This window comes from Dufourea novaeangliae, unplaced genomic scaffold, assembly GCF_001272555.1.
Source record: "Dufourea novaeangliae isolate 0120121106 unplaced genomic scaffold, ASM127255v1 scaffold118, whole genome shotgun sequence".
In the NCBI taxonomy this organism is placed as follows: Eukaryota; Metazoa; Arthropoda; class Insecta; order Hymenoptera; family Halictidae; genus Dufourea; species Dufourea novaeangliae.
In genome coordinates, this window is record NW_015374006.1 from 1,382,666 (window position 1) to 1,405,269 (window position 22,604).

The 22,604-nt window shown below is 37.6% G+C and overlaps 2 protein-coding genes across 2 annotated transcripts in view; one reads left to right on the plus strand and one right to left on the minus strand.

The window, feature by feature from the left end:
* Positions 1 to 208: 208 nt before the first annotated feature.
* Positions 209 to 2,452, plus strand: LOC107188281 (WD repeat-containing protein 74). The gene is made up of 8 exons (XM_015576550.1): positions 209 to 336; positions 452 to 599; positions 683 to 778; positions 839 to 1,145; positions 1,224 to 1,321; positions 1,450 to 1,651; positions 1,832 to 2,113; positions 2,193 to 2,452. Exons 1-8 carry the CDS (start codon positions 279 to 281, stop codon positions 2,274 to 2,276), a joined length of 1,275 nt encoding a protein of 424 aa, XP_015432036.1. The 5' UTR covers positions 209 to 278; the 3' UTR covers positions 2,277 to 2,452.
* Positions 2,453 to 5,127: 2,675 nt separating this feature from the next.
* Positions 5,128 to 22,604, minus strand: part of LOC107188291 (dentin sialophosphoprotein) — a 125,275-nt gene continuing 107,798 nt past the window's right edge. The window contains exons 9-16 of the mRNA XM_015576561.1: positions 22,496 to 22,544; positions 6,972 to 7,109; positions 6,562 to 6,714; positions 6,299 to 6,477; positions 6,019 to 6,222; positions 5,785 to 5,931; positions 5,607 to 5,700; positions 5,128 to 5,490 (exon numbers count right to left, since the gene is read on the minus strand). Of these exons, the coding sequence (XP_015432047.1) occupies positions 5,210 to 5,490; positions 5,607 to 5,700; positions 5,785 to 5,931; positions 6,019 to 6,222; positions 6,299 to 6,477; positions 6,562 to 6,714; positions 6,972 to 7,109; positions 22,496 to 22,544 (1,245 nt within the window). The 3' untranslated portion in view covers positions 5,128 to 5,209. The remainder of the gene's footprint in view (positions 5,491 to 5,606; positions 5,701 to 5,784; positions 5,932 to 6,018; positions 6,223 to 6,298; positions 6,478 to 6,561; positions 6,715 to 6,971; positions 7,110 to 22,495; positions 22,545 to 22,604) is intronic.

The window sequence follows — 22,604 nt, forward strand, 5'->3', positions numbered from 1 at the left end:
TCTGTTCACTTACTATTATTATTAATGACAGGGGATCAATCTACGTTCTTTAAGCTACAAATCGAATGCTTGCTCAAGACGAAAGCTGTTAGTATAACGTTGTAAGTGTTGTTCAAAGTGAACTAAACAGGATATGCATAACAGGATGCAAGACATCTTCACGGCATACCCATTTAAAACGTGGACTTCAGTGTGGTAAACTGTAATGACGAACCACATGGTTATCTTCCAGAACAGTGTAATCTTTACATGACGTTCAGACATCACATTTTCTGAAAATGAATTCTGGAGACAATTATCATCTTTACGTAGGTGGTACGTCGGGCGTCTTCAAAGGTATTTTATAAACCTAGTTTAGTCGATGGACTGAAAACAACGCTTTTACAATTCATATTAGTGGCCGGTGTAACCCAAACGAGATAATCACTTAGTTTTACATTCTTGTTTACAGGCATAAAAATAGATAAAACGAAATGTATAATTCAAAACATACAAAATTTAGTGACCATAGCGGCTAATGATGAGATCACAACAATGTCCTGGGACGACGACCAAGAGAAAGATATTCTGATTGCTTGCGGTGGGAAAGGGAATAGGAGGTCATACATAATAAGTAATTTATCAAATGAAATTATATTCATGAACTGTCAGAGATGTTATTATAATGTTTTTAATTTTATAGTGTGAAGGTGTACGATAGAAACTGCTCAGCATTTACATGCTCCTTCTGCTGCAATAACGGAGCAGGAAAGATTAATGGCATATCACGATATGATGGGTAAGTTTAATAACATTAATTATAATAGTTTCTTTAGAGCTCGTACAACACATTTTTCAGAGCAATCTTGACTGCAGTTGAATCTGGAGAAGTGAAGCTATGGCGATTCAAAGAGGAAGATGAAATTATAATAAAAGCCGGTGAAAATTTAAAAAGAATGCGCCACTCAAAAATGAACAAAAATATAATAGCCACTGGAGGAAATGAACACAAATTGAAATTATTTGATTTAGAGAGACAGGCACAAGTGTTCATAGAAAAAAATGTATCTCATGATTGGCTGGAAATGAGAGTTCCTGTTTGGATTTCTGATGTAGATTTTCTTCCTAATACAGAACAAGTTGTAACAGTTGGCAAATATGGACATGTAAGAAACTCAGACTTTATAAAACATTGTTAATATAATAATATTCGAGCTTACTGAAATGTATGTGAACCTTTCAAGGTACGATTATATGATCCAAAAACACAAAGGAGACCTGTTATAAATTTGGAAATAAAAGATGAGCCATTAACAACATTTGCTTTTACACCAAGGGAAAAGTAAGTATAATTTCTAATTAAACTATGGACATTCATGCATGTACACATTTTAATAATAATAATATATAAAAATGGGAATATATTTTTTGAGAATGGTATTAAAAAAAATCATGTTAATTTTATTCCAGACAAATCATAGTAGGATCTGGCAAAGGTAAAATGAATCTTGTAGACCTGAGAAAACCAGCTAAAGTATTGAATACATACAAAGGGTTTGTTGGTGGTGTAACTGGTATAGCTTGCAGTAAAATCGAACCTTATATTGCCAGTGTTGGTTTGGACAGATATGTACGAATTCATCACATGGACACAAAAATGTTATTAAAGAAGGTAAATCTTAAGCAATGTACTCTAAATAAAACAAAAAGGTAAACGTTTAATACAGGTCCATTTGGAAAAAGAATTTCATTTTTTATATTAATCTGAAATCGTTACGTGTAATGTAATGTGAATGTTTCGATACTGCATGTAATCATTATTATAATACACAATATTATTTTTGTGTTGCAGATTTATCTAACATCAAAATTGTCATGTATGCTGTTGCGTTCAGACGTTTCACTGCCAGTAGAAGATAAAGAAATCGAAAATAGCGTACAAGTACATAATAATAGTAATGGTGAACAAAATGATATTGAACAAGCGGAAAGGGTACAAGTAAACGCAGATAATGATGCAGAATATGATATGTTATTCGACAAAATGCAAGTCATAAGCAATAAAGAGGATAGGAAATCGATTGAAAGAAAACGACGAAGAACCAAAGATGATTCATTGTTAGACAACGAAACAGTGAGTAATTTCATATAAAAGTCAGAATTAGTTATGAAAATAGAGTAATGCAAAATTTAACTATATTTTTTATGCGTAGGTATCTCGCAAATCTCTTCCGAACAAACTCAAAACACCACGTTCTAAGAAAATCAAGTCTAATCGCTTAAGAAAAAGTATGTAATTAATTGTAAGAAGTTATTATCAGTACATGTAAACATCTCTTTCAACAAATTCTAAGTAAACTATTTTTATATTTTTATAAGAAGTTGTTCCTTTAGAAGTTGAAATAAATGGTCACACGCGTTCCGACATAAAAAGGTGACTTACAAATGTAACATGGATAAAAATTGGAATAACACGGCACATAGAAATTACTACAAACAATAAAATAAAATGTTTCTATTATCATGTATTTTGTCACTCAGCAATTCGCATTTTTTTCATTTGTAACTTACACGTACGAGGGACATGAATAATACGTTAATCGTTTTTTTTTTGTTTTGTTAAATCGTTTTGTCCTGGATATACAGTACTGAGACGCGACTAAGGTGTACTGTCTAATTTTATTCGATTAATTTCTTTATTGTACAATTTATTCTTAATACCTTGTCTATATATTATTTTGGTTCGCAAATGCAGCGTACGCCCGAGTTCAATGGTTCCCTCAAATTCAACAACTACCGGTGCCCTGTTTACTTGTCAGGATCTTCGTAAATTGTGCTTTCGTGGTTTTGTAATATTGAAATCGGGTGCGCCGCAGGACGTAGGCTACTCGTAAATCTTTTACGTCTAGAAACTAGAAAAAAAAAGTGAACGTGACAACTCGCAAAGTTGAAACGTAGTTTGTACTAAAAGGAAATAACGTTTCGCAGCTACAGCACACTAAATCTTATTCGGCTATGATTCTTTTCAGCTGTACAAAAATCATTGTCCACTACGCCTCCTGTTAATTAATACTAACGCAAACTTGCTTTATCCTGACTGGGCTTACATGTTAAATGGAATAGATTTTTTTTTTTCTTTAAACTCTTATCCTCGTAAACGTACCTAGGAATAAATTCACTAAATTACAGGCACTGTCCCCTTCAAAATCGAGTAGGTGGTTGTTTGACCCATATGTCTACAGAGCAAAAAATGGAGCTTTGTGCCAAACAGGAAAGCAAGTTCCTTGGCACAGAGGCCATTTCTTGTACAAATTTCCACATATAGATGTAACACGCAGATCTTCGCATAATTCATTAAATTCCATCATTTTTTTCGCGCAGTAAGCGTAGAATAACAAAACACGTTTCACGACGAAATAGATTTTTTTTCGGTTGATCGCGTTCGTACAGGAATGCTTTCTGCCACTCATTTTCTGCGGCGGTTTTATGTTTACATGATTTATCGTTAATTTCTTTCTGAAACAGAATCCAGTTTCGGTGTTTTTTTTTCTCCGGTCATGATAAGACTTATACATTAGACGAGACATTAAGATCGACACGATCATCAATCGCTTGCAATTATTTTTGTCGTTTACGAAAAAATTTTTCCCGATTAATCGTTGATTACACTTGCAAATTAGTAACAATATAAAATGTAATTACAAAACTTTCCTTCCATATTTTATGTGACGCCAGTTACAATCCCATCTTTAATTACATAATATACAGAATTTTGGTCAGAGATCACGTAAAAATCTTGTAATATGCTCTTTATACTTCCATCCCTTTTTGGTTTCTTTTTTTGTCCAAAAGAAAATTCACTAACATAATAGTTAATTTCATAAGAACTTCACGTAAAGCAGATACAAACAAGATATAATTATTCAAAAGACGTAAAATTAAGTTACATTATATACATGTACACACAAGTCTAAAATAAGTGTAAAATGAATATGTTCACAATCAAACTGTTTTGTAAGTAACTTGAATAAAGTACTGCTGTTACTTCTAAATACTTAAAACATTGATTAAAAGATTGCTGGCAGCGCATGCTCAAGGTAAGAAAAGTTGTTTCCATGTACCAATGCTTCGTAGGCCTGTCACTTAATATTTAGTAATATTTTTCCTTGTAAATGTTATTACGTACGATACATAATATAGTAGCATAAAAATCGAATGAAAACTGGCAACTTGGATACATGTAAGTATTGCCTTCCTGTATTTAAATGTTTTGTTCAAGGTGTAAAGTTGTAGGATGATCATTAATAAAATTGAATTATTATTGGATTAATTAAAAGCATTTAATTAATTTGAAAGTTATATCATAGTCGAATAGTAACATAAAATCAAAAGCACCATATTATATTCTTTCGCGTAAAGTGTATCACATGCTATGCTGTTATGTAAAATTGAACACTTTAAAAAAAACGAACAAGATATAAATATTCTGAGATTTCCGAGTAGAACTATAGTATCCATTGCTGTGAGGGAGAAACGTGCAAGGCCTCTGTAAAAACGGGGTCCACATTTACTAATTATGGAGCACTCTTCGGTATACGGCTATTCTTTGTTTTCTGTCTTGCGGACACGTCTACCATTTCATATAAATAAAGCATGTTATATCATAATCTTTGATCTGAAATAAAGTAGTTTCCAGTGTGACAAGAGCCACAACACCGTTATAAATTGTAAAGGACGAAACAGCTATTTCTTTTTTCCGATATTGTTTTGAAACATTCCCAGCGTACGATAGACGAAAGGGCGATGGAGAACTCATAACCTGAGTAATTAATGGCGTAGCGATCGTTCCTGGCAAGAAGCTCGAACGTCTATGCTGAGTAGCGTTTGTACCATAGAAAATTAAGCTTACTCAACTTTATACATTACACAGCGTCGCGTTATTATTGTTTGTCGCGTCCAGTAAACTTCATTCGTAATTTTCGCGCTCAGCGTGATTTAATAAGTTCCGATAACATGTCATTTTCTCTGACTGATTCCGTGAACACAGAATAACTGTGTGTTCCGTGTTTTTCATAAATTCTTAATGCGAGATCAACGCGAGCATTAAGAATACATGACAAACACACGATTATTCCTATTGCTGCTTACCGCTGTTCAACTGCAAATTTAATCTTAATTTTACAGCGAGAAACCGGTCACAATTTCATGCTTAACAGCACATTACGTTGCCTCATTCGCCCCCTGACACAGTTACTTCTCTCCATGCAGGTTCTTGAGACTGATTTACTAAATTAGATTGAGGTTCAGAAATATCTGACGCTGCTGGACTCAGCGGTGGACTAGGTGTCGCGGGTGCTTCTTCAGACTGGTTTACTTTAGCTGCGTCTACTTCAGTTTCTTGTTCACCATCAGCAAGAGAAGCTTCCGACTGCACAGAACTCGGAGCCTTTGATACAGAATCCTGTGCTCTTAACGATATAGAACTATTTTTATTGCTACTGCCATCTTCACCTGTAAATAAAAGTTATCGTTGCTTCAAGTCCATTACTTATTCTATTAAGACAACAATAAGATATACGCAAACATTATAATTTTTTTTTATAAAATATTAAAAAGTATCGTCTTACCGCAAGGCCTAAGAACGAGGTAGAAGAGTAAGTCAGATAGAGAAATTATACCAATCACTTTATCATCATCATCAACCACTACTAGCCTATGGACCTGAAAATTTAAATACATAAAATAATTACGACTTAACGCGCCTGTTTTAGAAATTAATTGGTAAATAAAAAGAAATTATTATACCTCGGCCCTAACAATTTTTTCCATAACAGTAAACAGCGTTTCATCTAATTTACAACTTTGAACTCCTTCAAACCATTCATTACGATGCTCATTTGCTTCTCTTAATGAAATATCTAGATTATTATATGTCTTCTCTGCAGCTAAATTCTGAAAAAAAAAAAAAAGAATATACATATTTAATATCGGTAAAATTCAATTCAAAATCATAGTATCTGAGATTTTAAATATACTTACAATAACATCAAACTTAGAATAAATGTTAACCAATTTTCCTTCAGCATCAATGATCGGCAATGCTGAGCATCTCCTCTCGACAAATTTCTTGAGTGCTAAAATTATGCTAGTTTCTTCTGTTGCTGTTTCAATATTATCGAATGTACCTATCCTTAACTCCCTCAGTGTTTTATTTGTAAATGATGGTTTTGGTAGCTCATGTATCTGTTAACAAATTATTGTATTAAGTTTTATTTTTTGATAATCATTCCTTCTTACGAGTTCCACTTTTAGTACTTACATATAGAAAGAGGAACCTAAGTATTCGTTTGTGTGTCAAGATATAGAGAACATTTCCAGTATCTGGGTCTATCACAGGCAAACGATGAATTCTATTGTGAATAAGAGTTTTAATGGCCTCGTACAAAGATGCATCAGGGCTAATGCTCACTAATGGATGAACCTGATCCTTCAAGACTTCTAAAATGATAAGAATTACAAAATATTTTTATTAATCAGTTCCAAAATTCTTTATCAAGATACTTTTTAAAGAAAAACATTTACTTCTCCATGTATCTAACTCGTGTTCTTCCAATTCATCCATTGTTACAGATGGGCTGGTGTAGTACATCTGCAGAATTTTTATAAAGTCTGTTATAGTTAACATCCCCACAAATTCTTGCCTTGCACTGTCCCATAATGGCGCAGCTCTCACACCTGTACAAAATATTAATAAATAAAATAAATAAAGAAGTATATTTGTATTTTTAATAAATATATGAGATAAATGAGAATTTTTCAAGTGTGTATTCAACACTTGCTAAAAGCAATTTTAAGTGTCCTCCAGTTTACATGCTTTGAATACAGATGACAATTAGAGATAACCACAGATGACAGTTTAAGATAAACACAGTTCGAAGAATGAAACGAAAGGCTATTGATATTATTAAAAAAAAACCTTATTTTTTACTCACCATTGTAGACAAGAGCGAAGAAGGCCTTCTTTACGAGGAGATGAGTGTCGAAAACGACCAACTTGGCACTGGTTGGTATTAGGTCGTAACATTTGTGAAATTTGAAGAACTTCACGAAGATCTGTGATTCGTCCTCCTCTGAAAGTCCAAACAGTTCACAGTAGAGTAGAGCTTTTTGGTTTCGTCGAAGCATGTTTTGTTTTTTTTTTTTATTCCCTTTTAACGATGTCACAATGTTCTTACGATTTATACACGTAACCAATTGCAAATTAATCGCAGCTTGTCAACGTTCCTACGTTATCAAAAACTCACACTTCAAAAATTTGCTGATCACAAAACACTTGTTCGTCGAGATTTATCACAAAAATTATCGAATCAATGACACATTGATTCGCGTACCGGGTTTTGTGACCTTGCCTTGTGATAGGTTATACTGGTACTAATGTACGCGCGCCGAATTACACATTCTGGCGGTGTATTCAAATTTTGCGATAGAAAATGAATTACGGGTTTCTAAAATGGAGAATGATAACTATGCAACGTAACTCCTTACGTCATACTAATTACGAAAAATCCTACAATCACCTAGTGACCTAAATACATCCAAGTACGTCAGTGTGCCACACAAAAGAATTGTATTGTATTCCTGTTAATCGCCTAATAAACAATCGTTTGTTCGATTACTACGGTTAGACGATACTACATACCCCTGTTATCCCAACTTCACGCACTAATGGCTATAATATGGGTCACGAGTACTTAATCAAACGTTCGCGCAAAGGGTGGCAATGTTACGCAACGTTGAAACGAGCCCCATCAGATGATCGATTACATAGGATGATGAGGATCGCTTTAAAACCAGCTCAAACGACACGAACTTTTTACCGAGTAATTCATTTATCGAATAAGTTATTTTATTACGTGGATATGCAGGGTGTTTCATAGCACGTTTGAGCCACTTTCGCAATGCACAAAGAATAACGAAACGAATTCGTATAAACACGTGTTCCATTTGACTTTGTCCCCGAGTGTAGTAGCCGTATTTGTATTCGTGTCATTCTTAGTGACTAAACTGTGGATCTTCATTTACATATGTAGATTCTCCTTTGACAATCAAGTAGGTATAATTAATTCTGCTAAAACTGTCCGTGTACAATATTCGACTATTCCTTTTTTTGTATCGAATTCTTAAGTGGTTGAGAAACTAGACAACTGTAGGCTTAGAGATCAAACGTTTTATATGAATTTTATTTATTACTTTTCCGTTCTTCGTCTACCGCCAATGTGGGTCTCGCATATTACGAAACGCCCTGTATAATGAACTCGATCTCGTGCATTACAGTGTCGTAACGTACACCGTGGGGATTATAACGATGTTATTTCCACCGGCACTTAATTACGGAAAAATAAGTATTACGGTTGGGAACGTGTAACGTAAAATCTCATTATCAAGTGTCCGCGATATGGCGCATACAGCCTCGTGAGAATTCATTACAAGTAATTACCAACAACGTAATGCCATTAGTAAGAAAATAAAAGAAGACAATTATGAATTTTGCTTGACTTGTAAGCCTCGTTGTAAGGAAAACATTTTTGTTTTTACTTTACACATTTTTTAGAAACGGGACAGAAACATGAATGGACCAAATACTCTTGAATGGTAAGCGTATAATATTTGTTTATGTTTTCAAATAATGCAACTTCACCTCAGAAATGACTAAATCTATGTGTATTCTATGATCGACGATTCGCTCCGCAATGTAAGCAGGAATTTAGCAGACATCCTGGAAACGAGTTATTCATGTAGTACCAAGAAACTGTACGACCACCAGTACGCGGATTCCTGAGGGGATTGTAACGTCTAATTACAGATGGAAAAGCAATTTCTTGGAATTGCTAGGCGGTACGTTACAATATCGGGGACAAATACAGGAAAATGAAGAAAAGAAAAAAAGAGTGGGCAATTTACAAAAAAAAAAAATGAAAAATGAAAAGAAACGAAAGGGTTTTATTATTACCGAAGTTGGCCCAAATTTTATACTTTAACTCAACTTCTGACTTCATTTCCCATGCATCGAGGGATTTAAACTTGTAAGTAGCAACCTGTTTCGCTCAAACACTAAATATTTCACAGAATACGTCGTTTATTATTGACCCAAGCTCGTGATTGGTGAATGTGTACGGTGAAAACTGCAAGAATCGTTTGTGCACCGTGTATGCTACGATATTTGTGGCGGGAAAGAGTGATGTTTGAACTATAAAAAAGGAATGACGTTTGGGCTAAAAAAAAAGAATGACGTCTGGGTTAAGAAAAGAGCGATGTTTGAACTAAGAAAAGAGCGATGTTTGGACTAAAAAAAAAGAACGATGATTTGGACGAATATAGTAAAACTTGGCCATACAAATTGTCTATAATGTCCGATGATCCGAAATACACATCCATATATATGCCTTTGAAGTAATTATTCTTTCTAATACTAATATTCTTCCATATCTTTTCATGAGGATTCAATACAAATGGAACAGTTTGTCTAGAAAAAGCTAACTAAAGAACAGAATATAAAACCAGAAATTAGATGAATGTATCTAAGAAGCTATGGACGCTGGTACATTTCTTATCAAAACCATAAACTCGTGGAATTCAAGATAAGGGCGTAAATATCACTCGACCAACGATTCCAAATGTGTATACCTCGAACAAGATTTTCTCGGTGATGCAAAATGCTACGAAAAGTTTCGAAGAACCCAATATTTTAGGAACAAGTTAATATTCTTGGAACATCCCGATATTTTAAGAACAATCCAACACTTAGAAACGACCGAAGCCTCGACAGATAAAGCATACGCTCACACGAGGTAATAAAAACGTTGCAATTCTAGTAATCTTTACGACACATATCGCGTATTCCTCAACTTCAACAAGTCGTCGCCAGAGTTAACTGTTCTAACTCCATTTAAAAAAAAAAAAAAAAAAATTTAGTTAATCAATCTACACGCGACTCATTGGTCCAAAGAATTCTTCTAAGTCCTAACTCCGAAACTTTAAAAGCTCCAAATACTAACAACAATTAAGCAGTTAAGCACCAATCAAGTGTTTCGGCGCTAAAATCTGAAAAAGATCAAAAAACGAAGTCAAGTCACTCTGGTCCACGAACGACTCAATTTCCTAACACCAACGAACACTTAAGGAGAGTACACACAACTGCACATCTAATTGTCCCACAGAATCCATGATCTCTCACAGGGAATACCTCATTACAGTGCATTAAACAGTTGAATAAATCGCGATGAAGTTTTCACATTATTTCGAACCTGATAGAATTTTTAATAAGACAAATATGAATCTATTCGACTTCAGTTACTAAAGATTACTTCATGAAAATCTGCATAAACTTCCGCGATCAATGCACGTCTGAAACGGCTGTCTATACGAATCCCATATATGCAATCACCGAGCGGAAATGCAATAGAGGGGGGCCAGGTTTCCCAAGGCCCCCGAGTTTCTAGCGCGGAGGAAAAAAGAAACCAATACGTATGTACTACGGAAAAGTTGTTACGGCAACAAAAAAACAAAAAGTGTGTCGCTGAAGTATAACGGAGTTGAACGAACCACACACGTTTCGACCAACAAACGACTACGATTCACAACTCGTAGAAAGGCCTCTGTCGCCAAATGGGCCTGTGTGTCGAGTATATACTCGGCCCGTTTGAATTGACCGACTAATAAACTCTGGTTCACCAGCACCACTCACTGCATAACCAATTTTCACTCGAACTTCCACCAGCGTCACGGTTTCCGTGCAAACTTCCCGTGGTCGCGGCTGTGAAAACTTTGAACGATAACACAGGCGGCTGGTACTGAAGTCGCGGCGGCAAAAGTTAGAGGCCGAACTGTTCGCCCACGAGCTTTCTGTTACAGAGATCATGAAGCTACTGACTGGCGAAGAGATCGTGCAGCACGGTCGAGCCTACGGGTTGTTCGTGAGCGGGGCACATACGACACGCGTTGCAAATATACTGGCAAAGGACGGTGAACACCGTTTAGAAATGCATGCCTGCTTGGGTCGTGTTGGTTCTATTTAGCCGAACCAGTTCGTCTGGACGTGCTGTGTGACCCTATCGGTGGTCTTCGACGGGTATTTTTTTAAATGAAACTTGTCCACTTATTTTGAAACTATAAACTGATTTTCTAATGATACGATGTTGAGTAGTCGTGTATGGAAAGATTTATGTGGTTCAGATCTATATTCTTATAACGATGATTAAATATGTTACAACTGCGAATGCTTATGCATTTATAACATTCCTGGACTTGCTAAACGTAGCAGAATAAAAATTCTAGTAAAATTTAGCAGTATTTACGTGTTACCATTGACACATTAACCCCTTGCCTTACGATTTTTTTGACGATTGTACGCTCAGAAATTACTTTACCGTTAATAATTTCCCAGATAGAAAAAGAATTTTATTCTTAGGGCAAGTGTAACGTTTACTCAAAATCTTAAATATTAATACCAATGAAACAGAATTTCACTTTGACTCAAAGAGCATGAATAGTATACATGTTTATTAAATCCAGTTTGAAATCGTCATCACGTGTCTGACTCGATGTTATAAGACAAGGGGTTAATAACCCTGATACAGGTAACAAAATTCTGTTCTATTTTGTTTTATATATATTTCATCACAGTGTCAAAATATCCAAGTGTCCATAAAATCCGAAATGCTACTCCAAAAAGTGTCCGATATCGTGTGGAGTGAGTACTAACATTCTCAGTGACTATAATAAAAAATATTTTACTGTTTCCTTCGCAGTGACTATTGAATCGTCCGATATCCGACTTCTGTTACTTCAAACTCCGTTGGCATCGCTAGAACACCCGTAGGTACTAGTAGATTTGTATGTACGCACGTTAAGTGTAGGCTGACCGCGATCGTTGACCCATAGAAATGACGTGTACGCGAGTGAGAGCTTGAATCGATGACCCTGAGACTGAAAATGTTCCCTTCAATTGCACTTTGTTTAGCGAATGGGAATACGGGAGACGCTTATTCGTTCGACGACCCCGATAAGATGATGGTTCGTCGACGTCCAGTCGTTCGTTTTATAGAATTAAATATAAACCTACTGTCGCGAGTATCAGAATGCCCGACAGACCGCGTCGTCGAGGTCGTTACGGGTGAATTCTGTTCCCGTCCAGGAAATTGCTATGATTCCCGAAGAATCCTTCAATTTAAGCTGATTTCCATAGGATCCCACCACGTTCTAATAGAATATGACATTGTATCCGTCTCTCTGGCGACCGGCGCACACACAATTCACTAACGACGTAATCATGGAGAGGGTTATTTCGTAACTATCGTGCTCCCTGACATATAACGATAGTGATATTATCTGCTATACAAGGTGTGTAACTCGTAGTTCGAACTGCTTAACGTTAATTTTTAACGAACATTTATGCAGGGTGGTTCATTACAATAGACGCAGCTATTTTAATATTTCCTGAAATGTAGCCAACGTATTCAAGGTACACACACGTGTATTCGTTACTGTACTCGAGTGCTCGTACACCTAGATATTTAAGTACTCGAGTACTCCTGCACTCAAGCGTTTAAAAATTCTTTCCTGTCCACTATAATCGAGCATTTTCAAGTACTTGAGTATTCAGGTATTTTCAAACAGTCAAGTACTCTGGATACTTGACAATTTTAAAGTACTCAACTACCTATGCATATGCTGAAGAAGTTCACTGTTATAAAATTAATAACCTACACAAGAGCCAACTTGATAATACAGGAAATCTTCGATGAGTGTTCGAAGGCTCCTTGGCACTCACTGCCATCCCCACTACTGGGCACTTGACTAGTTCCACGTGGGACCCCCCAGTCGTGAAGATGACGTCTGAACACGCAGCCTACGAACACTCATCGATGATTTACTGTATATATATATATATATATATATATAAACTTATCAGGGAGGGGAAGGATGCTCCTTGAAAATACCTTTCTTGAGAATCCAAGCGAGTTCGTTCTCGAGCGGCGGGTTCTCCACTTCGAACTCCTTGATGAGATCCTTCGAGTAAACAGGATCATCGTCCTGGCTCCACCAGGCAGCGGTGACGTGCCTCAAGGTGGCGCTTACACCCTTAGAGTTCGAGTAATAATGTAGGGCTAACATTATGTCGCGTTGTCGTCCCTCGTAGCCGGACTTTTGGCCGAGCTGTCCATCCTTTCCGCGATGACATCGCCGTCGGGAACAATTATTTGCCTCACAGACGGCTCTGTCCACGGTCCCTTCGACAGCTCATTATCGAACCTCCCGTTCATAGAACTCGAATAATCACCAACGGAACACCTCCTTTATTACCAACGACAACGTAAATTGCTTATAGAGTTTAGCCGTTCGTTGCTGCATATTTCTTGAATAAACTCCTTTGTTCTCCGTTCTGTTTTTTTTTAAACAAGTGTCTTGTGACTTTGCATGTTTCAAGCAGATCGTGTAGAATTTTCTGTGACCGTAGAATTTTTCCACCGAACGGAACAGAGCAGAATTTTTATAACAAAAAATCCTTTTAATCCTTGGAGTACGAACCATTAAGGCCGTGGGCTTAAATTATAAGATTTTATGAAATTGGGCTGGGCTTCGTAAACAGTTCAGGGACTGCGCGTTCATTGGTTGGGTCGTCGGTAACGTTGGCCACAGCTACGTAACGATTGAATAAGAATTATAATAAATTGCGGTGTTTCTATTAAACATTTAATCTACTATCAATGTTTATTAATTTTTCCAGATGTGCAATTTCCAGTTACTGATCACTGAATCCACTTTTTTGGAGTTAAAGATGATGATCGAAGGCATTTTTCATGTATCTTTTCGGTGTCCTGGGTATATTTTTCTGGGATTAGGATGGTCTTCCAGGTGACTTTTAACACTATACAAGAACATAAAAAGAGAACGAAAGTTCTCTTTCACGATATTCACTGGTGTAGATCGGGAAGAAAATTACATTCCCTCCGGCCTGTCGACCGAACGAAATATTGTGGCTGACACCGAATCCGCGTAATAGCGTGAGCACAGTGCGGGGACAAGCGAGAAAAAAAAAGAGAAGAGTCGCGACAGAACAGAAACCGAATTCCATTAGTTCTAGTTATATCCGGCTAGCCAATTACGCGATGATCTGTCGCGTAATGGGGCTGAAAGAGCTCAATTTACAAAATGATGAGCTGGCGTTACCGCAAAATCCAAATGGACGGAAGACAATGACGTCTTGTTTTCCGTAAAGTGAAATCCTTATTGGATCAACTAACTCTTCTGTTTAATTCCTATGTCTGTAAATCGTTCCGTCGATATATGAAACTGCATGAACATTTACCGTCCAATTATCAACTGTATGTTCCATCGAAATTAATTGAAAAAAATTAATTAGCTTCTTAACTGTGGGCATAAACGTAATTTCAAACGCAAATTTATTGTAAAATCATTGTCTTGTTTTGTTAGGAAAAAATTGTAGATAGTTATCAAGTAATCTGTAGATAATTATCGGGTAAGGCTCATTAATTGTATCGTGAAATCGAATCTAAATAAAATTGACGCTACATATGCAACATTGGAATACAGATTATAAATAGAAATGTATTTCTTGCCAATCGGCGAGTACGTGACGGGTAATTGACAGTTGGTCCACTGCTCTGACGTAAGGTGGTTCGTCAAACTTCTAATGGAATTCAAGATTCAAGATATCTTGGGTCGAGACACGGAACTTAAGCTCCCTCGAGACGGTTTGCAGACCTGTTGCGAAACTCTCTTGAAAATACATATTCTATCGTACGTCACAAAAATTCTCCTTGGAAATTTCTGAAAGCTTCAAGACTTACGAAATCTCAACACTTCTGATTTTAATATTCATTTTCCTTTACAGAAAACTCGACAACATTTCATGGATATATTAGAAAATCCTCTTCCAAAAAACTCCAATAGATTAAGCCTTCAAGATATTTAGAAGCCGTCTAAATATTTAAAACCATCGAGTGTACTGATTTTACAAGTCTCAGAACGTCTCAAAATACTCTATAGAATTATAAAAAACTTCTACTAAAAAAAGATAGTATCAAAGAATTAATCATGAGTTTAGAACTTACAAATCAAAATTTTAGGTCTACTGATTTTCCAAGTCTGAAAACCTTCCAAAATATTTGAAAAATTCGTTATACGTTATAAAAAAATGATTTCCTGTCCAAACACCCAGCGATTTCAAATTATTCCAAGCGCGAAGCCCTAGAAAGTCTCCCAGAAAGCTCTCGTGATCGTCTCAACATGGTTCGAATCACACTAAAGCCCCTCCGAATTCTTCAGTCAAAACCACCAAACATCCCCCCAAAACCCACAGCAATCCAAGCACCTTCATTTTCACAAAACCGTTCCTCCCCAAGTGCCACGGATCCGACATCGAGCGATTCGCGCGAGCACGCGCCCGCACGCGAATCAAAACAACAACAATGTATCACACATCAGGATGCTGTGGGGCACGTATTCACGAGTTCTTCACATCCGGTCATCAAAGTTCACGGTTTTCCGCGGATAATAATACCGAAATCGAGGTTCACCTAACGGAGTCATCGTGTAGCCTGTCCCCAATTGGACAGACGAAGGGAACAAGTCAAAGCGGTATGACTATCCTCCAATAAGAACAATACAACCTGACGTTTCTTGGACCGCCTGACGTCGAAGTAAAGGCGGATCTTCCAATGGAACGTGGGCCGTGACATCCAAGCGAAGTTTTCGACGAAAGAAACGAGGTTCACCCGACGACACGTCGATCCTCGAAGGGAATCGTCGATTCTCGAAAGGTCGATCCTTAAAGGGAATTGTCGATCCTCGAAGGGAACCGTTGTCGCCCCCTCCCAACCCTCGATAACGATCATACGTCAACCTCTGAGCGAACACGAATCGATTCTCGATCAGTTTCTCGACTTCTCGCCTCGCCTGGCGTACCGAATAACCGTCCGGGACTACCTCGCCGCGTTCCCGTCAGTTGCCGACCACCGCACACACACCTCGTTTCGATGCCGCTCGTCATCGTCACGGACGATCGTGCCAAGAATAACTACACACGAAATCCCCGGGTGATTCTTGCCAAGAAAAAACGTCGCGCGCCGCCACGAATCGATCGATTCTTGTCGATTCAACGAAGACAAATGAATCGAGAATATATTCTTGGGATCTGATTCAGAGTGATTTGCGTTTCTCCAGGCGGTTCATTGGTTTCGACGATTCAGGTTAGGTCGCGTGCCCGCGCGGTAAGGGATTTCTGTTGACGCGCGGCAACGGCAGAGACGCTCGAGTGAAGCTGGCGATCTACCAGCCAGGGGCTCGTCTCTGGCCAATTCCTCCTTTTACGATGTTGCTTCGAGCGCCATTTGCCGAGGTTCTCAAGGTAACACCGGTTGCTTGTCGTGATTTCGCTATACGGCATACCCCACCCCGCTCTCGTTTTCTGAGTACAGACTCCTCTCGATTATTGTCCCGAACTCGGGTCCACGCTGAGACAATAATCTCATAGGGAGAAATGCTTCAGACCCTCGTAAATTCGTTTTTAATGCAACTACATGAAAAACTAAACCAAGTTCCCAATCGTTCATTAGCGATCCAGTCGCCCCTTAATGCGTTCCGTAGGCAAGAAAATTAAGCTGAGCGATCCTTTCCACTTTCATTAGCAATTTTTGTAATTTTATCCTCGAAGTATCGAATATTTCCCAATGATACGAACGGGAATGTTACATCTAACAAAGTAATAAAAACGTTCAAAAACAAAAATATAAAAATACTCGAAAAAAAATTATATTTTGTACAAATAAGGAAATGGTTGAGAGATCAGATGGAATAAATTTAAGAAATGTGTAGAACATACCGTTTAAAATACTTTTTTTTTTTAATATTCATGTTGCGAGTGCTGTCTGTAAATAATATTTAGAGAATAGTGTTAAACGCGTAATAGAGAGATAGATCCAAATAACGGAAGCTGCTTCGAATTTTTGGGAGACAGTGTATATTCAATGAGAGGGTATTACAGTTTTGAAAAGTTTGAAAATTTAATCTCTGCAAAATGTTCAACCTCATACAACCGGGTATGGAGTGATTCTACGTGAAAAAATAAGTCAAAAATATAGGAATAAAACTTTTTCATTTGACACTTCGTTTTCGAGAAAATCGGCTTTGAAAATCTGTTGGATACGCGTGCAATTGAATAGGAAGGATTTTGCCAGCGCGTCTGTTCATTGCATGCCGTTTCTACTTACTACCATGTCTGGTTAATTTTGAATCGATTCCCTTGGAAACGAAGTCACAAATGAAGAAATTCTATTGTATATTTTCGACTTATTTTTTCACGTAGAAACACCCTCTACCTGATCGTACCACCTGTTACATGATACCCTGTATATCTTTGATCAAAGACAGTCTACTTATGAGTTTTCGATTTCTACAAAGAGTCTGATGTACACAGAATTCTTTATTCCAATATCGGTGTAATCGAAAGTCTTTCAATTACAAAAATTAACAGGTTAAATTCACTTTCCTTTATTGAAAGAGGGAATACTGTTTGACGTTTTGTTCAGATGAGAAAGGTCTGAGAAGAATGGCTGGAAACGTTGCAATGACGCGACACGGTTTTCGTTAAATGAAATCTACCCGCGCGAAGAACCGAGCCATTCGGAACGTAGTTACGTAAAACGGCAACACAGAGAGGAAGGTTGTTAAAGAAATAAAGGAGACACGAGAATGGTCCGATGATATTAAGCTTGCCTCGAATTAATTGGACTCGCAAATATCGATTCGCAACCGTCTATTATCCGTCTCTGTTGCGACTAACCGACACAAATGATACTGTTGTCCAATTACTCACTAATTACGGGCCGAATATAACATTCTGCTCGAAACCACGAGTGGTCGATTTTTATTTTACAGTAGAAGCGTTAAGTACTTTATGATTCCTAGCAAACAGCATGTACCTTTTTTTCTTATTTTTGCGTGGGGCTTATTCGGTCTGGATCCCATCTGCAAACGACAGTTATATCGATTGCCTTCGTTTAGCAACAAATACAGCTGGAGCGTAGTCATGGTTAATCGATAAGAACTATTATAGACATTATCATTACCAGACCGCACATGTTTATGTAATTTGTGGCAATCCCTAACTGACAGACTGTAGAATATTATTCTGTTATTGATTAATTAATAGTCTCTATTATAAATAAATTCTATTGTTTACTAATTTAATATATTGTTAATTAATACTGCTTAATAACAGCTGTTGGTACAGGAAATAAAATTCTGTCTAATTTTGACGTTTCTATATTAATGCCTAAAACTGTGAATGTGCATAAAACTCCGCAATCTGATAATTACGCAGCAGTGGAAAGGAATGAATTTTTTAAACTGTTATTCACAATTCATTTTACACCGTCGTTGAAAATTACTGAAGATCATCGCTGACCGTGTTGACCTAATTAACAGCTTGCATGAATTCAAGAAAGTCAAATAGTAGAGAGGTGATCTCTATAAATTGAAACGATACTAATTCGCTTCCGTTGTTTGTAGAGCTTTAACGGCGTTGACACGAGGGTAACGATTTCTAACACCCTCCATATTCATATTCCTCTTCATCCTTAGAAGTTATTTAAAATTACCTATGGAAGCGCTCTCGGTGGCTCGGGACATGTGTAACCGTATTTCCACACGATTTCCTACAGCGCCGCTAAGGGAGCGTTTATTTATAATGCAGTTCTATATGGATCGAGGTCTAGGTTCAACCCCAATGGAAAATGGAATAATCCATCGCTCAAATTTTCCAGGCTACACATTTTATTCGGTTACCCTTCGTTCCTTATTATTACTAGATTATTACGAGTACCATGCTTCTCCCACCTCTTCTTTGCAAACGTGTAACTACCACAGAAACTTTCTACGAGGTATTCTTGGAGAACATTGTGTCCCTTCAGTAATAAATCTAATATCTTTCAATAATGTAACTGCAAATAAGAACATGGTTAGGGTGATCCACTACACCGATCCATTATCGCGCGACAAAAGAAGTTTCGGATAACAGAAGAATCTATATAACAGAGACACCGAATGAACACGCGATCGAAGACTCGTTTTTCGACGCCAGAAACGTCGGGGGAGCGCCAGCAAGCGAGCAACAAAAACTCCATTACTCGTTTCCTACCCCGAGGTCCCGTATTATCGAACGCACAACCTCGCCCCATGACCTAGACCCAAATGCGAATGTGAGAATACGTCACAGAATGAAATCCCGGCGACCTTGTTGCAAGTCAAGCTTATCCACATCTTGGCTTTTATCCCCCTTTTCCGGCTAGATTCTTTTCTGTTCAATTGTATCCCCACCCCTGATCCCTTTCTAATCTACACGACTTGTCCCTGTGATTCATTCATCTACAGGTTCTACAGGTTATACCATAATGTGGTCACGAGTATGCAGGTACGGAGGAAATTTTTATACTCCACTGTGAGTAACGGAAACATTTTGAATCAGAAGAAGAATCCAGCTGAACAAGTTTCAGGGACGTCATCAGGGAAACATAACCTTCTTCTAAGGGGTTGTGCGGAATTCGTACTTATTCTATATGTATATCAGAGTCATTTTGGGGTAAGATCACCCTTCAAGGTCATTGGGGGGTTAAGATCACCCTTCAAGGTCATTTGGTGATAAAATCTTCTCACTCTCTAAATGGTGGTATATCCAGAACGGGATACAGAAGTGACACACTTTGATAATTCAGGGAACTTTAATGATTTCTGACGAAAATTCAATCAGACAAACATTATAGACACAGTTCGAAGGGGATATATGACGAGTTTTGTAATATTTTTTTCAACGTTTCAAACGTTATATTCAGCTGTTTAAATAGAGGTCAAGATTTTGGCTCGTAACGAAAGTGGTCAATAATATTTCGAGAACCTAGGAAAAATGAGGACCAGGTGGAGTGGGACTCGAGCCAGCGTCGTTTGGATTCTTCTCTATAGACCAACCTGTGCCTTAACCAACCGAGCCACGGAGGTACTCTGGTACTCCTAACTTTTCAAATTCTTTTAAACTAGTCAGACTCTCTCTATTCACTAAGACTCTTTCTAATACGTATCAATATTGACGAATAAATAAATATTTTTTCAAATAAATTATACAAAATTCTGGAAACCTTTTGACCAAACGTCTCGTACAATTTTCTAAACAACTCTGTTAGAATTTCGTTTCTCTACCAATTCCTAAAAACACACGTCATGTGACCGTTTCCGCACGAAAGAATTGCATGTCCGGTTAAGGGTTGAAGTGTATGTACCTCGACCGAGAATGCGCGCACACGTTCGTTGCTTTATCCCCCCGTTTCCCCCACCTTTTGTTCCGTCTGCTCATGAATCAGATTGTTGGTCCATTCCCGTTGATCTCCCCCATCCTCTCTGTAAATCCACCCTCGGTTTCCGGTGCGCGCGGGCGAGCTGGACCTCCCGGGAATTCATCGATCGGGCCACCATGTACACCCACGACACCCCAAGGAAGGATACCATAGGACCAAAAGGGTGGAAGGGTGGATGGGAGGGAGGGAACTCAGTGCCACAGTTTTCAAGGGGAAATCCACATAAACGGATGATTGTCGAGAGAGCACGTGGGAAGATGCTTCCTGGTTTGATTTAAAGCTTCCAGACCCTCTTCGTTGCCCGATCCCGGGAAAACGATTATAATTCGACGCGCACGCCCCGGCTTCCGAGACACAGGGCCTCTTTTGCCCAGGAGCGTATATAAGTGCTAATTATGCGAATGCTCTGACGTTTCATGAATAAAAATGTTAGCACCGTTTGAGTGGCGAAGTAATGCCCGTGAAAAGTCCACGAAGTAAAAGTGATCTTTTTTTTTTAACGATACAAATAGGGTCCAACGGCCAATGAATTTAAGAGGAATGAAAATAAATTTAAAGAGATTTTGTAACTATCATCACATTGTCTACCGGTTACTATTTAATATGTTTAGTAGATTTAATATTTAATATGTTTAGTACTAAACAGTTGAATCACAGTAGGAATTTACATTTACGAAAAATAGAAGAAACTCTAATAGAATAACATAATTTCTTCTGTAACCCTGATCTGGGGATAATATCAATAGGCTTCTTATCTAAAAGCACTGGAATGCAATGAACAGACACGTTGGTCAAGTCCTATTCGATGGCACGTGTATCCAGCAGATTTTTCAAATTCGATTATCTCCAAAACGAAGTCTGAAATCAAGAAGTTTTATTCTATATTTTCGGCTTATTTTTTTTTTATGTAGAATCACCACTTTACCGGCTGTACCATCAATTACCGACCACCCTGTCCAATCTCTTTGTTCAATTGGTCGGTTAATTATCTGGAATAATTAACAATTGCCAAATCACTTCACAAATTTTTCTAATGAAACATAATGATTATATATTTTATAATTTTTTTAACGGAACCCACGATTTCTTTAAAACGCGACAGGTTTAATATGTGATCCGACGATCTCGAATTCAGTTACAATCCTCCAGTCGAGGAGCTCTCATTTAAGGGCGACCACTTATTTATAAATACATTAGGAGCTCCATCGATTTCGCCTAGCTTTCCACCCTCTCTTTCACTCGAAAGGGGTGGTAGCTTTCGCGAGACCGTTCTATCATCCGCAGGTGGTTTCGTTCGTGCTCGACCAAGGGAAACGGAACGTTGACGACGAAGAAACGAAACTTGGGACGAAAGAGGATCCACGAGAGTGAAGTCGGTAGAGTAATCCGTTACTACTACATTATGAAAATCTGCTCTCTCTGCGTACACTTTTCAACGAAGGAAATTTGATGGAGTGCTGCTGAAGCACTCTCGGATAAATGTTGCTAGTCGTTGTCTGCGATTATAAATTATCTGATTTTCAACGGGGGAAGCGTATAGACATTGTGACATCGTTTCGCTTTCGAACTTCGAATACAAGAAGCTTCCAGAGGATTGAATCTTTCAGTTTGACCCTTTTATTACTAACAAAAAAAGGACCCCGATTCAATTTGTTCAAGTTGATTTTTCTGGGTTTTCCTTTTTTTCAGATGTACACTACCGCTCGAAAGTTTATGTTTATTGTGAATAGAGTGCAGATCTTTGTGCACATTTATAGTCATATGGAATGTTTCGTAAAAATTAGAATTATTGTATTGATAGATAAAGAATTCTGTTTCGTTTTCCCCGACATATGCAGAATTGACGGTGTTTTTCAGTAATCCCAAAGTTGATTGGATGAAATTGTATTGTTAAACAATTAAAATTGAGAAAATTGGATCATTCAGTGTTATTCATTTTCTACGAAACAAAGTCAAAATACACTTTTCGACGAATTCCAAAATTCCGAGCAGTAATGTCCATTTAAAAATATAATTTTCAATCTTACTGTTAGTACAGTCAATTGAGTCTTAAAGAAGCAGAGCAAAATAAAAAAAATGGTGAAACTTACTGAGATCAGAGAGCGACACTTTCTCCAGGAAAGGATCAACAACAGGCAGCTGAAAAATAAAAACAAAAACAAATGTTAATTAACACGTAGAATATTCCTCCACAGTGAT